Source organism: Nerophis lumbriciformis, linkage group LG31 (genome assembly GCF_033978685.3).
Source record: "Nerophis lumbriciformis linkage group LG31, RoL_Nlum_v2.1, whole genome shotgun sequence".
Lineage (NCBI taxonomy): Eukaryota > Metazoa > Chordata > Actinopteri > Syngnathiformes > Syngnathidae > Nerophis > Nerophis lumbriciformis.
The window spans coordinates 271,584-288,227 of record NC_084578.2 but is presented as its reverse complement, the minus strand read 5'-3'; the positions used below and the strand labels follow the sequence as shown (position 1 = coordinate 288,227).

At 41.2% G+C, this 16,644-nt stretch overlaps 1 protein-coding gene across 5 annotated transcripts in view; it reads left to right on the top strand.

The window, feature by feature from the left end:
* The window catches only part of LOC133574116 (transmembrane protein 237A-like), a 17,567-nt gene extending 923 nt beyond the window's left edge, over positions 1-16,644 (top strand). Inside the window, exons 2-12 of one of the 5 annotated variants that reach the window (XR_009811377.2) lie at positions 827-1,023; positions 3,051-3,128; positions 3,185-3,268; positions 3,383-3,479; positions 6,795-6,925; positions 7,012-7,091; positions 7,182-7,373; positions 7,506-7,579; positions 10,904-10,991; positions 11,356-11,477; positions 16,503-16,644. Coding sequence is in view for 3 of the 5 variants with exons in the window: in XM_061926179.2 (XP_061782163.1) it covers positions 897-1,023; positions 3,051-3,128; positions 3,185-3,268; positions 3,383-3,479; positions 6,795-6,925; positions 7,012-7,108; positions 7,182-7,373; positions 7,506-7,579; positions 10,904-10,991; positions 11,356-11,477; positions 16,503-16,564 (1,152 nt within the window). In the remaining 2 variants the exon portion in view is untranslated. Of the gene's footprint in view, positions 1-826; positions 1,024-3,050; positions 3,129-3,184; positions 3,269-3,382; positions 3,480-6,794; positions 6,926-7,011; positions 7,109-7,181; positions 7,374-7,483; positions 7,580-10,903; positions 10,992-11,355; positions 11,478-16,502 lie in introns of all 5 variants that reach the window. The other 4 variants (XR_009811376.2, XM_061926181.2, XM_061926180.2 and 1 more) reach the window with 4 other exon arrangements.

Genomic DNA, 16,644 nt, shown 5'->3' with positions numbered 1-16,644 from the left:
ACATGATATCTGTTTGTCTGGCGATAGAGGTCGTCATACGAAGGTGATATCATGACATGATATCAGTTTGTCTGGCGATAGAGGTCGTCATACGAAGGTGATATCATGACATGATTGTCATACAATGGTGATATCATGATATGATGATATCAGTTTGTCTGTCGATAGAGGTTGTCATACGAAGGTGATATCATGACATGATATCAGTTTGTCTGGCGATAGAGGTTGTCATACGAAAGTGATATCATGAGATGATATCAGTTTGTCTGGCGATAGAGATTGTCATATGAAGGTGATATCATGACATGATATCAGTTTGTCTGGCAATAGAGGTTGTCATACAAAGGTGATATCATGACATGATTGTCATACAATGATGATATCATGATATGATGTCAGTTTTTATGGCGATAAAGGTTGTCATACAAGGTGATATCATGACATGATATCAGTTTTTCTGAAGCTAGAGGTTGTCATACAAAGGTGATATCATGATATGATATCAGCTTGTCTGGTGATAGAGGTTGTCATACAACGGTGATATCATGATATGATATCAGCTTGTCTGGCGATAGAGGTTGTCATACGAAGGTGATATCATGACATGATATCAGTTTGTCTGGCAATAGAGGTCGTCATACGAAGGTGATATCATGACATGACATCAGTTTGTCTTGCGATACAAGTCGTCATACGAAGGTGATATCATGATATGATATCAGTTTTTCTGGCGATAGAGGTTGTCATACAAAGGTGATATCATGATATGATATCAGTTTGTCTAGTGCTGGAGGTACTGAAGGGACTAATTGAAGTTCCTTCACAGACACAGGAAGTGGCAACAAGGTCTGAAGGGGGAGGAGCTTAAGAAGGATTAGGTCAGCAGGCTGCAGCTGATGACATCATCACAAATCCACTTGGCCGTGTCCTGCTGTGGTTCTTCTTCTCTTCCCCTTCAGAGTCCACCATCAGGACTGCAGACTCCCCAGGAGCACCTTGGCCACAGTCCAGTTCTACCTGCAGGTGAGTCCACCTCCCACCTGTGCTTCAGCTGTAGTATCTTTGTACCGCCTGTTTGTACCACCTGTTAATAATGTTTGTACCGCCTGTTAATGATGTTTGTACCGCCTGTTAATGATGTTTGTACCGCCTGTTAATGATGTTTGTACCACCTGTTAATGATGTTTGTACCGCCTGTTAATAATGTTTGTACCGCCTGTTAATGATGTTTGTACCACCTGTTAATGATGTTTGTACCGCCTGTTAATGATGTTTGTACCGCCTGTTAATGATGTTTGTACCACCTGTTAATGATGTTTGTACCACCTGTTAATGATGTTTGTACCGCCTGTTAATGATGTTTGTACCACCTGTTAATGATGTTTGTACCACCTGTTAATGATGTTTGTACCACCTGTTAATGATGTTTGTACCACCTGTTAATGATGTTTGTACCGCCTGTTAATGATGTTTGTACCACCTGTTAATAATGTTTGTACCGCCTGTTAATGATGTTTGTACCACCTGTTAATGATTTTTGTACCGCCTGTTAATGATTTTTGTACCACCTGTTAATGATGTTTGTACCGTCTGTTAATGATGTTTGTACCACCTGTTAATGATGTTTGTACCACCTGTTAATGATGTTTGTACCGTCTGTTAATGATGTTTGTACCGCCTGTTAATGATGTTTGTACCGCCTGTTAATGGTGTTTGTACCACCTGTTAATGATGTTTGTACCACCTGTTAATGATGTTTGTACCACCTGTTAATGATGTTTGTACCACCTGTTAATAATGTTTGTACCACCTGTTAATAATGTTTGTACCGCCTGTTAATGATGTTTGTACCGCCTGTTAATGATGTTTGTACCACCTGTTAATAATTTTTGTACCACCTGTTAATAATGTTTGTACTGCCTGTTAATGATGTTTGTACCGCCTGTTAATGATGTTTGTACCACCTGTTAATAATGTTTGTACCGCCTGTTAATGATGTTTGTACCACCTGTTAATGATGTTTGTACCGCCTGTTAATGGTGTTTGTACCACATGTTAATGATGTTTGTACCGCCTGTTAATGGTGTTTGTACCACATGTTAATGGTGTTTGTACCACCTGTTAATGATGTTTGTACCGCCTGTTAATGGTGTTTGTACCACATGTTAATGATGTTTGTACCACCTGTTAATGATGTTTGTACCGCCTGTTAATGATGTTTGTACCACCTGTTAATAATGTTTGTACCGCCTGTTTGTACCGCCTGTTAATGATGTTTGTACCGCCTGTTAATGATTTTTGTACCGTCTGTTAATGATGTTTGTACCACCTGTTAATGATGTTTGTACCACCTGTTAATGATGTTTGTACCGCCTGTTAATGGTGTTTGTACCGCCTGTTAATGGTGTTTGTACCACATGTTAATGATGTTTGTACCACCTGTTAATGATGTTTGTACCGCCTGTTAATGATGTTTGTACCACCTGTTAATAATGTTTGTACCGCCTGTTTGTACCGCCTGTTAATGATGTTTGTACCGCCTGTTAATGATGTTTGTACCACCTGTTAATGATGTTTGTACCACCTGTTAATGATGTTTGTACCGCCTGTTAATGATGTTTGTACCACCTGTTAATGATGTTTGTACCGCCTGTTAATGGTGTTTGTACCACATGTTAATGGTGTTTGTACCACCTGTTAATGATGTTTGTACCGCCTGTTAATGGTGTTTGTACCACCTGTTAATGATGTTTGTACCACCTGTTAATGATGTTTGTACCGCCTGTTAATGATGTTTGTACCGCCTGTTAATGATGTTTGTACCACCTGTTAATGATGTTTGTTAATGATGTTTGTACTGCCTGTTAATGATGTTTGTACCGCCTGTTAATGATGTTTGTACCGCCTGTCAATGATGTTTGTACCACCTGTTAATGATGTCACATATTAGTCCACCAAGTGATGCTAACGTTATGCTAACAGCAGCTGCTCTTCACCTTAATCCAATGGTGTTACTCAACTGACCCCGATAACGTGTGGGTGTGTCACAGCCGTCGCCATGCCAACCGTCAAGGGCAAGAAGAAGAGGCCCAAGAAGGAGGCAAACGAAGGGGAGGAGCCTGGTGAAGGTGAGAGTGGGCGGGGCTTCCTGTCTGCCCTCACCATGTTGTCCTTTGTGTCCCAGCAGTGGACGAGCAGACGCTGACCCCTGACCTTCTGGAGGCGGCGCCACAGAAGAAGAGGAGGAAGAAGAGGAGCTCTATGATTGGTCGCTTTTGCTGACTGGGCTGCAAAAGTCTTGGGACAGCAACAAGTGTCCCAAGACTTTTGATGATATTGTTGCTTGACTGTTGTTGGTTTTTACTTCTTCCTGCCTCCTCAGACCAGGAAGACACGCCCAACGGCAACACCACCATGGACCAGGACCAGGACCAGGACCAGGACCAGGGTGCCATGGCCAGGAAGACCAGAAGGAAAAGGTCTGTTTATTGTTATTCACCTTCTGATACCACACCCACATTCAGCCCATACGATACCAGCAGCAATCATACGTACTTGTATTATTTAGTAGTGTGAACAACAATGGTAGTTAGGATGACTTATTATTGTCATTATTATCTATATTATTATTTAGTAGTGTGAACAACAATGGTAGTTAGGATAACTTATTATTGTCATTATTATCTATATTATTATTTAGTAGTGTGAACAACAATGGTAGTTAGGATAACTTATTATTGTCATTATTATCTATATTATTATTTAGTAGTGTGAACAACAATGGTAGTTATGATTACTTATTATTATCATTATTATCTATATTATTATTTAGTAGTGTGAACAACAATGGTAGTTAGGATAACTTATTATTGTCATTATTATCTATATTATTATTTAGTAGTGTGAACAACAATGGTAGTTATGATTACTTATTATTATCATTATTATCTATATTATTATTTAGTAGTGTGAATGTTATAAAGGTGATGAAGTAAATCATATCACACAAAAGTAAACACTCTGCAGGACTGCTTGTATCGCACGCGATGGGCTGCTGATACAGAAACCTCCCCGTGGTGCAGCCTGGGAAATGCTGACTGGTACAATCTGATATCGCTATCTGATTATTATCACCAGTAGGCCAATATCTGCATACTTACCTGTGCAATCTATTGGTTAAAGATGCCGCAGAGACACTTTGGCCCCTTGGGACCTGCGCTGTCAATCACCTCAATCTACATTGAAGGCTTCTCCAGATGCTAGGCAGACACACTAGTGACAGTGGTGAAGCGCTTCCACTTGGTGTGCATGCAGGAAACTCACATTGGCCCCGCCCTGCCTGGAATGAAGCTGGTGGCAGAGATCTGTCACAGACAGTACGGATCAGCCATATTCAGTAGACCAAACCTCACGATGGAAGAGGTCTGCACCTACACCACCGAAGGGCAAATGGAAACCATCACAGTTACCCCCTCCCTACCGAACTGCCAGTCAGATGCAAGAGGAAATTCCAGATTAGCATTGGGGACTTCAATGCCCACAGCACATCGTGGGGCTATAACGAGAACAACCAAGTTGGAGATGCAGTCGAAGCCTGGCTTGAGTCGAAACATCTGACCCTGATCCATGACGCCAAACTGCCAAAATCCTTCCATAGCGCCAGATGGAAACAAGGATATAACCCAGACCTTGCCTGTGTGAGCAGCGAACTAGCATCCAGAGCAGTGAAAGAGGTCCTGAACGCCATCCCCCAGTCAGAACACCGACCCATCACCATAACCATCGGATCTATTCTCCAAGTAACAACCATCCCCTTCCGTAGAAGGTTCAACCTGCTGAAGGCTGACTGGCCGTCATACCAACAGGAGATCGAAGATTCAATCCCCAGCATCCCTCCACATCCCAACAGCTATACCACGTTTACAGACCAGCTGAAAAGGTCACCCAGACGACATCCCAAGAGGATGCCAGACCCAGTACATCCCCAGGTTGTAAGAAACATCTATTGACCTACTCCAAGCCTATCACACGGCATACCACGAGGACCCTTTTTCCTCCACCACCACAGAACTCAGAGAGATCCTACTAAACAACGTTTGGGAAGATCGCAGGCAAGTCTGGAAGGAGCGGATAGAAAATACCAACATGACCAACAACAGCAGGAAGGCGTGGGCCACGATTCGCTGCCTTGGCGCAGACCACACCACCCACAATTACAACAGTCACGGCAAATTCGGTTGCAGCACAGCTGGTGTTGAATGGGCGCAGCCAAGCTCGCCGCAGACCCACAGGAGAATACCGCCGGACAGCAGTACCAGACCACCCACAACCAGCAAGTGCCCTTACCAAACCCTTCGATCCAGAAGAACTTGAAACAGCACTGTGCTCGCTGACACCCGGTAAAGCAGCAGGAATTGATGACGTACTGGCGGAAATGATTCAGCACCTGGGACCAGAAGCAAAGATCTGGCTCCTAGAAATGCTGAACTCATGCATAGCAAAGAAAACCACCCCACCCGTATGGAGAAAAGCCTTGACTGTCGCTATCCCCAAACCCGTAAAGGACCCATCATCACCAAAGAGCTACAGACCTATTTCCTTCCTCTGCATAACCTCCAAGCTACACTATATTGCCAAAAGTATTTGGCCACCCATCCAAATGATGAGAATCACCAAAGCCAATGTCAACACTCGCAATAACATCCTGCGCAAAATGCTCAACTCAAAATGGGGCGCTGATCAACCAACCATCCGTACAACAGCGCTAGTCCTGTTCTTCTCCACAGTCAAGCTGGAGCCGCTCCCACTATACCAAACTGGTAGATACGGCCCTCAATGACACCTGCCGCATCATCTCGGGCTGCATAAAGTCAACGTCAGTCCCGTGCCTCTGACTGAACCCACTCCAACAGCTGATACTGGCAGAATGACATCTGACATTGCAACGGACTTGAAGAAAAAGAAGAAAATCGCACATGATATCACACACAAGTAAAAACGCTGCAGGACTGCTTGTATCACACATGATATCACACACAAGTAAACATGCAGCAGGACTGCTTGTATCGCACATGATATCACACACAAGTAAACACGCTGCAGGACTGCTTGTATCACACACAAGTAAACATGCTGCAGGACTGCTTGTATCGCACATGATATCACACACAAGTAAACATGCTGCAGGACTGCTTGTATCACACATAATATCACACACAAGTAAACATGCTGCAGGACTGCTTGTATCGCACATGATATCACACACAAGTAAACCCTCTGCAGGACTGCCTGTCACACACATGATATCACACACAAGTAAACACGCTGCAGGACTGCTTGTATCACACACAAGTAAACATGTTGCAGGACTGCTTGTATCACACATGATATCACACACAAGTAAACACGCTGCAGGACTGCTTGTATCACACACAAGTAAACATGTTGCAGGACTGCTTGTATCACACATGATATCACACACAAGTAAACACGCTGCAGGACTGCTTATATCACACACAAGTAAACATGCTGCAGGACTGCTTGTATCGCACATGATATCACACACAAGTAAACATGCTGCAGGACTGCTTGTTTTGCACATGATATCACACATATGTAAACACTCTACTTGTATCGCACATGATATCACACATAAGTAAACACTTTACTTGTATTGCACATGATATCACACATAAGTAAACACTCTGCTTGTATTGCACATGATATCGCACATGCCAGCACTGGTTTTGGTGATATAACTTCCCAGTATGATACCTAACAGAAACTTGTTGCAGGAAGGTGAAGTCATCAGATCATTGCACCAACAACCTACATGATGACATCATCATGGACACACCCCAACACTCCTCCCCCCATGGACACGCCCCCCATGGACACGCCCCCAGAGTCTTTGTGGAGAGGAGCAGTAAGTGTGAACTATGACCTCCTTGACCTCTAAGGTGCATGCCTCGAGGTTGTCTTTGTATGAACTATGACCTCCTTGACCTCTAGGGCGCCCCCAGGTGGAGCACACAGACTCAGACTACCTGGAGTCCAGACAGGCGTGGAGCACCAGAGACGTGGCCTTGCAGGTGCACAACAGCTTCAGGTCCTGACCTTTGACCCTTACCCACAATGCTGAGAGACGGTAGTGTGCTGAGGAGTCCTCCCCTCCCCCGCAGGGTGCTGGGCCTCTTCTCCCACGGCTTCCTGGCGGGCTGTGCGGCGTGGAACATGGCGGTGGTCTACGTGCTGGCGGGCGAGCACATGTCGTCACTGACCAACCTGCTGCATCAGTACCACTCGCTGGCCTACGCTGCTCAGTCGCTGCTCTACCTGCTGCTCGCCATCAGCACTGTGTCCGCCTTCGACAGGTGCGCACACATGGATATATATATATATATATATATATATATATATATATATATATATATATATATATATATATATATATATATGTATATCATATAAATCTATATAACAGATGTTTAGTGTTTCCTGTGCAGAGTGAACCTGGCCAAGGCCTCCATGGCTCTGAGAGGTATCATCACCTTGGATCCTGCAGCTATGGCATCGTTTTGTAAGTCACAACAACAAAAACACAACTACACTACAATACACAACAACACTACAATACACAACACTACAATTCACAATTACACTACAATACACAATTACACTACAATACACAACTACACTACAATACACAACACTACAATACACAACACTACAATTCACAACTACACTACAATACACAGCAACACTACAATACACAACACTACAATACACAACTACACTACAATACACAGCAACACTACAATACACAACTACACTACAATCAAACAATCAATCAATCAATGTTTACTTATATAGCCCTTAATCACAAGTGTCTCAAAGGGCTGCACAAGCCACAACCACATCCTGGGCTCAGACCCCACATCAGGGCAAGGAAAAACTCAACCCAATGGGATATGATGAGAAACCTTGGAGGGGACCACAAGTGTACCTAAGTAGTAAACGACAGAGTTGTTTTAGTAACACTCTTAATGTGTGACTCAAATGAGAGAGTTGTTTTAGTAACACTTAATGTGTGACTCAAATGAGAGAGTTGTTTTAGTAACACTTAATGTGTGACTCAAATGAGAGAGTTGTTTTAGTAACACTTAATGTGTGACTCAAATGAGAGAGTTGTTTTAGTAACACTTAATGTGTGACTCAAATGAGAGAGTTGTTTTAGTAACACTTAATGTGTGACTCAAATGAGAGAGTTGTTTTAGTAACACTTAATGTGTGACTCAAATGAGAGAGTTGTTTTAGTAACACTTAATGTGTGATTCAAACAAGAGAGTTGTTTTAGTAACACTCTTAATGTGTGACTCAAATGGGAGAGTTGTTTTAGTAACACTCTTAATGTGTGACTCAAATGAGAGAGTTGTTTTAGTAACACTCTTTATGTGTGACTCAAATGAGAGAGTTGTTTTAGTAACACTCTTAATGTGTGACTCAAAGGAGAGAGTTGTTTTAGTAACACTCTTAATGTGTGACTCAAAGGAGAGAGTTGTTTTAGTAACACTCTTAATGTGTGACTCAAAGGAGAGAGTTGTTTTAGTAACACTCTTAATGTGTGACTCAAAGGAGAGAGTTGTTTTAGTAACACTCTTTATGTGTGACTCAAATGAGAGAGTTGTTTTAGTAACACTCTTAATGTGTGACTCAAATGAGAGAATTGTTTTAGTAACACTCTTAATGTGTGACTCAAATGAGAGAGTTGTTTTAGTAACACTCTTAATGTGTGACTCTAATGAGAGAGTTGTTTTAGTAACACTTAATGTGTGATTCAAACAAGAGAGTTGTTTTAGTAACACTCTTAATGTGTGACTCAAACGGGAGAGTTGTTTTAGTAAGACTCTTTATGTGTGACTCAAATGAGAGAGTTGTTTTAGTAACACTCTTAATGTGTGACTCAAATGAGAGAGTTGTTTTAGTAACACTTAATGTGTGATTCAAACAAGAGAGTTGTTTTAGTAACACTCTTAATGTGTGACTCAAACGGGAGAGTTGTTTTAGTAAGACTCTTTATGTGTGACTCAAATGAGAGAGTTGTTTTAGTAACACTCTTAATGTGTGACTCAAAGGAGAGAGTTGTTTTAGTAACACTCTTAATGTGTGACTCAAATGAGAGAGTTGTTTTAGTAACACTCTTAATGTGTGACTCAAATGAGAGAGTTGTTTTAGTAACACTCTTAATGTGTGACTCAAAGGAGAGAGTTGTTTTAGTAACACTCTTAGTGTGACTCAAAGGAGAGAGTTGTTTTAGTAACACTCTTAATGTGTGACTCAAAGGAGAGAGTTGTTTTAGTAACACTCTTAATGTGTGACTCAAAGGAGAGAGTTGTTTTAGTAACACTCTTAATGTGTGACTCAAAGGAGAGAGTTGTTTTAGTAACACTCTTAATGTGTGACTCAAATGAGAGAGTTGTTTTAGTAACACTCTTAATGTGTGACTCAAAGGAGAGAGTTGTTTTAGTAACACTCTTAATGTGTGACTCAAAGGAGAGAGTTGTTTTAGTAACACTCTTAATGTGTGACTCAAAGGAGAGAGTTGTTTTAGTAACACTCTTAATGTGTGACTCAAAGGAGAGAGTTGTTTTAGTAACACTCTTAATGTGTGACTCAAATGAGAGAGTTGTTTTAGTAACACTCTTAATGTGTGACTCAAATGAGAGAGTTGTTTTAGTAACACTCTTAATGTGTGACTCAAAGGAGAGAGTTGTTTTAGTAACACTCTTAGTGTGACTCAAAGGAGAGAGTTGTTTTAGTAACACTCTTAATGTGTGACTCAAAGGAGAGAGTTGTTTTAGTAACACTCTTAATGTGTGACTCAAAGGAGAGAGTTGTTTTAGTAACACTCTTAATGTGTGACTCAAAGGAGAGAGTTGTTTTAGTAACACTCTTAATGTGTGACTCAAATGAGAGAGTTGTTTTAGTAACACTCTTAATGTGTGACTCAAAGGAGAGAGTTGTTTTAGTAACACTCTTAATGTGTGACTCAAAGGAGAGAGTTGTTTTAGTAACACTCTTAATGTGTGACTCAAAGGAGAGAGTTGTTTTAGTAACACTCTTAATGTGTGACTCAAAGGAGAGAGTTGTTTTAGTAACACTCTTAATGTGTGACTCGAAGGAGAGAGTTGTTTTAGTAACACTCTTAATGTGTGACTCAAAGGAGAGAGTTGTTTTAGTAACACTCTTAATGTGTGACTCAAGTGTGTGTGATGATGTGATGTGTGTGTGATGATGTCATGTGTGTGTGATGATGTGATGTGTGTGTGATGATGTGATGTGTGTGTGATGATGTGATGTGTGTGTGATGATGTGATGTGTGTGTGATGATGTGATGTGTGTGTGATGATGTGATGTGTGTGTGATGATGTGATGTGTGTGTGATGATGTGATGTGTGTGTGATGATGTGATGTGTGTGTGATGATGTCATGTGTGTGTGATGATGTCATGTGTGTGTGATGATGTCATGTGTGTGTGATGATGTGATGTGTGTGTGATGATGTGATGTGTGTGTGATGATGTGATGTGTGTGTGATGATGTGATGTGTGTGTGATGATGTGATGTGTGTGTGATGATGTGATGTGTGTGTGATGATGTGATGTGTGTGTGATGATGTGATGTGTGTGTGATGATGTGATGTGTGTGTGATGATGTGATGTGTGTGTGATGATGTGATGTGTGTGTGATGATGTGATGTGTGTGTGATGATGTGATGTGTGTGTGATGATGTGATGTGTGTGTGATGATGTGATGTGTGTGTGATGATGTGATGTGTGTGTGATGATGTCATGTGTGTGTGATGATGTGATGTGTGTGTGATGATGTGATGTGTGTGTTGACAGTGTATTTCATGGCACTGATCCTGGCCCTCAGTCAACAAATGACCAGCGACCGAATCAGCCTCTATCCCTCAGCCAATCACACGCTGTGGTGAGAACTTTCATTATCACATCATTAATATATATACATATACCTATATATATATATATATATATATATATATATATATATACACACACATATATGTGTATATATACGTACGTATATAGACATACATACATACATGTACATATATGTATAATCGTATGTATATATATATATATATATATATATATATATATACACAGTGTAAATATCTAATATATATATGTGTATGTATATGGATGTGTATGCATACACACATATATATATATGTAATGTGTATACATACACACACATTACATATACATAGTATATATATATATGTGTATATATATATATATATGTAATGGGTCATATGTCTGATCTTGTCCAGGCCTCCTGGTTCTGAGGAGCAGATCTTGGGACCGTGGATGGTGGTCAACCTGGTGGTGGCGTTGTTGGTGGGCGTGGCTTGGGCCGTCATCGCCACAAGGCCGGACATTGACTACACAGAAGGTAGAGCAGGAAGTGTTGTCATGGTTACGGCACAACCCCCCATATATACACACACATATATATATATATATATATATATATATATATATATATACACACTAGAGATGCGCGGTTTGCGGACACAACCGCGGAGTCCGCGGATTATCCGCGGATCGGGCGGTTGAAATAAAAAACAATTAGATTTTAAATAGATTGAGGCGGGTGGCAGTTAAACCAATTGGTAAATATATATACAAAGTTAAATGTTGTTACCCACATAGGAAAAACGAGCAGGCACCTGCAGCATATGCCACAACAGAAGAAAAAGAAAAGAAAAGAGATGGACACTTTTACAGAGCGGAGAAGGGACGCCTCGCCGGGGTCCGGGACCGAGGCCCCTTCCCCCGAGAGGGCCCCACCGGGAGCCGTAGCTGAGGCGATCCGCGAGAAGGGCCCGACGCACGTCCAGGGTCACCACCGCGCCCACCGCACCGACACCCCGCCTCGTCCGCCTTCGCCGCGCCCGGCGTCACGCGCAGCAGGTAAGCAGCTTACCTGCCCACCACCCCTGTGGCCGGGGGCTCGTAACAGGGGTCACTCCGCGCGCTCCGCCCGCGCAGCTTACCTGCCCGCCACCCCTGTTGCCGGGGGCGCGTAACAGGGGTCACTCCGCGCGCAGTGCGCTCATGAAAGGGGTGGGGCTCACCCTGGTTGATATAGACAGCAGGACGGTGGCCATGGAAGTCGGAACCCGCTAAGGAGTGTGTAACAACCCACCTGCCGAATCAACTAGCCCTGAAAATGGATGGCGCTGGAGCGTCGGGCCCATACCCGGCCGTCGCCGGCAGCGAGACGCGCTTGGAGGTGCGCTCAGCGCGGCTCCCATATGATTGCGCACTGGTGTGCGTCTGGGTTGTGACAGCGTGGCACGCGAATGTCTGTGCTGCATTGGATCAGTCTCCTTTCTTTAACAGGCAAAAGCTTTATAACCTCACTAATGCCTTGCATCGTCTATATTAGATATATAACAACGGGCGGGTGCAGGCGGGTGCGGTTCTGATTAAATGTTAGATCGGGTGGATGGCGGATGGTTGACGACTTTCTGATGCGGTTGCGGATGAAATAATTGCCTATCCGCGCATCTCTAATATATACACATAAACTCAATGTATTTATTGAGTGCTTCATGAATACGCAGGGTGTGTATGCTACTGTGTCTTTGAATGTGAGCTGTGTGCTGGGATTAACATGTGAAGACGGGACGGCGTGGCGCAGTGGAAGAATGGCCGTGCGCGACCCGAGGGTCCCTGGTTCAATCCCCACCTAGTACCAACCTCGTCATGTCCGTTGTGTCCTGAGCAAGACACTTCACCCTTGCTCCTGATGGGTGCTGGTTAGCGCCTTGCATGGCAGCTCCCTCCATCAGTGTGTGAATGTGTGTGTGAATGGGTAAATGTGGAAGTAGTGTCAAAGCGCTTTGAGTACCTTGAAGGTAGAAAAGCGCTATACAAGTACAACCCATTTATCATTTATTTATTAAGATACCGTAAGGCGTGTTGTCAAGCGTGTTGTATGAGGGCGTCCAAATCCAGAGGGAAGAGGCAAGGAAGTCCGGTGGTGGTGCAGGAGAGGGCGTCCAAAGTCCAGGCCAGGTGTGGATAGATCAGGAGGACAATCAGGGTCCAGAGGAAAAGGAAGTAGATACTGAGACACGCGACTGGAGAAGAAAAAGGGGAGACGAAGATGATCAGACCAGGAAACAAGCTAGAAGAGATAATACTGGTGGCAAGTCAGAGACGTGAAGCTTACTGCCAACAAAGCCACCTTCCGACCACGAGTCTCTTTATCCTGTCATCACTGCCAGCTGTGCTGATTGAAGATGGCGTGTGGGCGTGGTCTGTGTGGGGGCGTGTCCAGTGCAGCTGCTGAGTGCTCCTGCAGAAGAGAGAAAAGCGGACTGTAACACATACACATTTATGTACATGTGTATATATATATATGAAAAAGGAGGATTAGCTCCAAATTAAAATCATCAGCCCGGAGGTTTGGTCTTGGGAGCAGTTGGGTGTTCCAACAGGACAATGACCCCAAACACACCTCAAAAGTGGTAAAGGAATGGCTAAATCAGGCTAGAATGAAGGTTTTAGAATGGCCTTCCCAAAGTCCTGACTTAAAGGTGTGGACAATGCTGAAGAAACAAGTCCATGTCAACACATTTAGCTGAACTGCAGCAATTTTGTGGTCAAGTGGTCAAGCAGAAGCTTGTGGATGGCTACCAAAAGCGCCTTATTGCAGGTCAACTTGCCAAGGGACATGTAAGCAAATATTAACATTGCTGTATGTATACTTTTCACCCTCACATTTTCAGTAGAGACATAATAAATTCATCAAAGAAGCAAACTTCATGAATGTTTTTTGTGAGCAACAAGTATGTGCTCCAATCACTACATCACAAACAAATAAGAGTTGTAGAAATGATTGTAAAGTCAAGACAGCCATGACATGATGTTCTTTACAAGTGTACGTACACTTTTCACCACCACTGTATATACATGTATTGTGTATATTACATATAACATATACATACATATATTACATATAATATATACATGCATATATCGTGTATATTACATATAATATATACATACATATATTACATATAATATATACATGCATATATTACATATAATATATACATACATATATCGTGTATATTACATATAATATATACATACATATATACCAGTGAGGTTGATGGCTGGTGAGGCACTGACTTCATCACAGTCACATTTACAAACATATGAACCCTAAAGAGTATCTTATTCACCATTTGATTGGCAACGCCGCTGCTGCCCACTGCTCCCCTCACCTCCCAGGCGGTGATCAAGGGGATGGGTCAAATGCAGAGGACACATTTCATTACACCTAGTGTGTGTGTGACAATCATTGCTACTTTAACTGAACTTTAACTTTACACATACAAACTGTAGCACACAAAAAAGCACATTTAATTAAAAAACCGTTATTATGGTCTTACCTTTACTTATAAGTGCGGGAACAGTGGTGTTGGTGTTGGAGGAGTTGTGAATGAATGAAATATGAAATCCGTGCTGCAGTCTGCAGGTGTACCTAATATTGTGTCCCTGCAGTCGTTCGCGGCTCCTCCGGCGCGAGCATTGTTGTTTTTGCACTTTTTGGCTTCTTGTTAAATGACTTTTTTGGGTGGATTCGGTCTTGCACGTGGAGGGTTTGGGTGTGGGCTTTGGTTGGTGTGGCGCTCCCGTCGGGGGGTGCATTAACCGGCACCAGGAGGCGGGATTACTGCGAGCCTCAGCCAGTGCGTCTTTGCAGCAGTTTTATGATCGCTCAGCACAAGAAATACGTTACACACATACAGTTGTTGACAAAATACACTGTACATTATATACCTCAGCTAACTAAACTATGGAAATGTATAATATAATTCATATAGCAATACAGTCTCACTGCACAGCAGGCCAGCAGTTAGCCCAGTCATTGCGCAATCCATGTTGAGGCACTGAGTGACGTGCCTCAACTGGCTGCTGATCACCGCACCGTCTCTTCTCAGTATTTGAACGGCAAATGTGAAAATTCAGCGATTTTGAATAAAAATAATCTAAAACTGGTGAAGTTAAATGGAAAATAACTTTATAGTATAATCACTGAATACATATAACAATTTAATACCATTTTTTTCTTTTTACATTTTTTTTCTTTCCATGATGGCAATATATCAGTGACAGCACGTCACTGATATATTGTGTATATTACATATAATATATACATGCATATATCGTGTATATTACATATAATATATACATGCATATATTGTGTATATTACATATAATATATACATGCATATATTGTGTATATTACATATAATATATACATGCATATATCGTGTATATTACATATAATATATACATGCATATATTGTGTATATTACATATAATATATACATGCATATATTGTGTATATTACATATAATATATACATGCATATATTGTGTATATTACATATAATATACACTGTACATACATATATTGTGTATATTACATATAATATATACATACATATATTGTGTATATTACATATAATATATACATGCATATATCGTGTATATTACATATAATATATACATACATATATTGTGTATATTACACATAATATATACATACATATATTGTGTATATTACACATAATTTATACATACATATATTGTGTATATTACATATAATATATACATACATATATTGTGTATATTACATATAGGGATGTCCGATAATGGCTTTTTGCCGATATCCGATATTGTCCATCTCTTTATTTACCGATACCGATATCAACCGATACTGATATATACAGTGGTGGAATTAACACATTATTATGCCTAATTTGGACAACCAGGTATGGTGAAGATAAGGTACTTTTAAAAAAAAAATTATTAATAAAATAAAATAAGATAAATTAATTAAAAACATTTTCTTGAATAAAAAAGAAAGTAAAACAATATAAAAACAGTTACATAGAAACTAGTAATGAATGAAAATGAGTCAAATGAAGTGTTAAAGGTTAGTACTATTAGTGGAGCAGCATCATGTGTGCTTACGGACTGTATCCCTTGCAGACTGTATTGATATATATTGATATATAATGTAGGAAGCACAATATTAATAACAGAAAGAAACAACCCTTTTGTGTGAATGAGTGTAAATGGGGGAGGGAGTTTTTTGGGTTGGTGCACTAATTGTAAGTGTATCTTGTGCTTTTTATGTTGATTTAATAAAAAAACAAAAAAAAACGATACACAACCGGACATCTCTAATTACATATCAATCAATCAATCAATCTTTATTTATATAGCCCTAAATCACAAGTGTCTCAAAGGGCTGCACAAGCCACAACGACATCCTCGGTACAAAGCCCACATATATAATATATATATACATATTTTGTGTATATTACATATAATATACACATACATATACTGTGTATACATATAATACATATATATTATGGTCTTTGCAGAGTTCCTGATGTCCATGGAGGTGGAAGGTTATCCCAGAGGAGAAGACAACATTCCTGCCTGAAACATCGTCCAAGTGTCCTGCATACCATTTATTTCTTTTTTCTACACTTTAAGTCCAAATAAACACAGCATCTTCTTTTC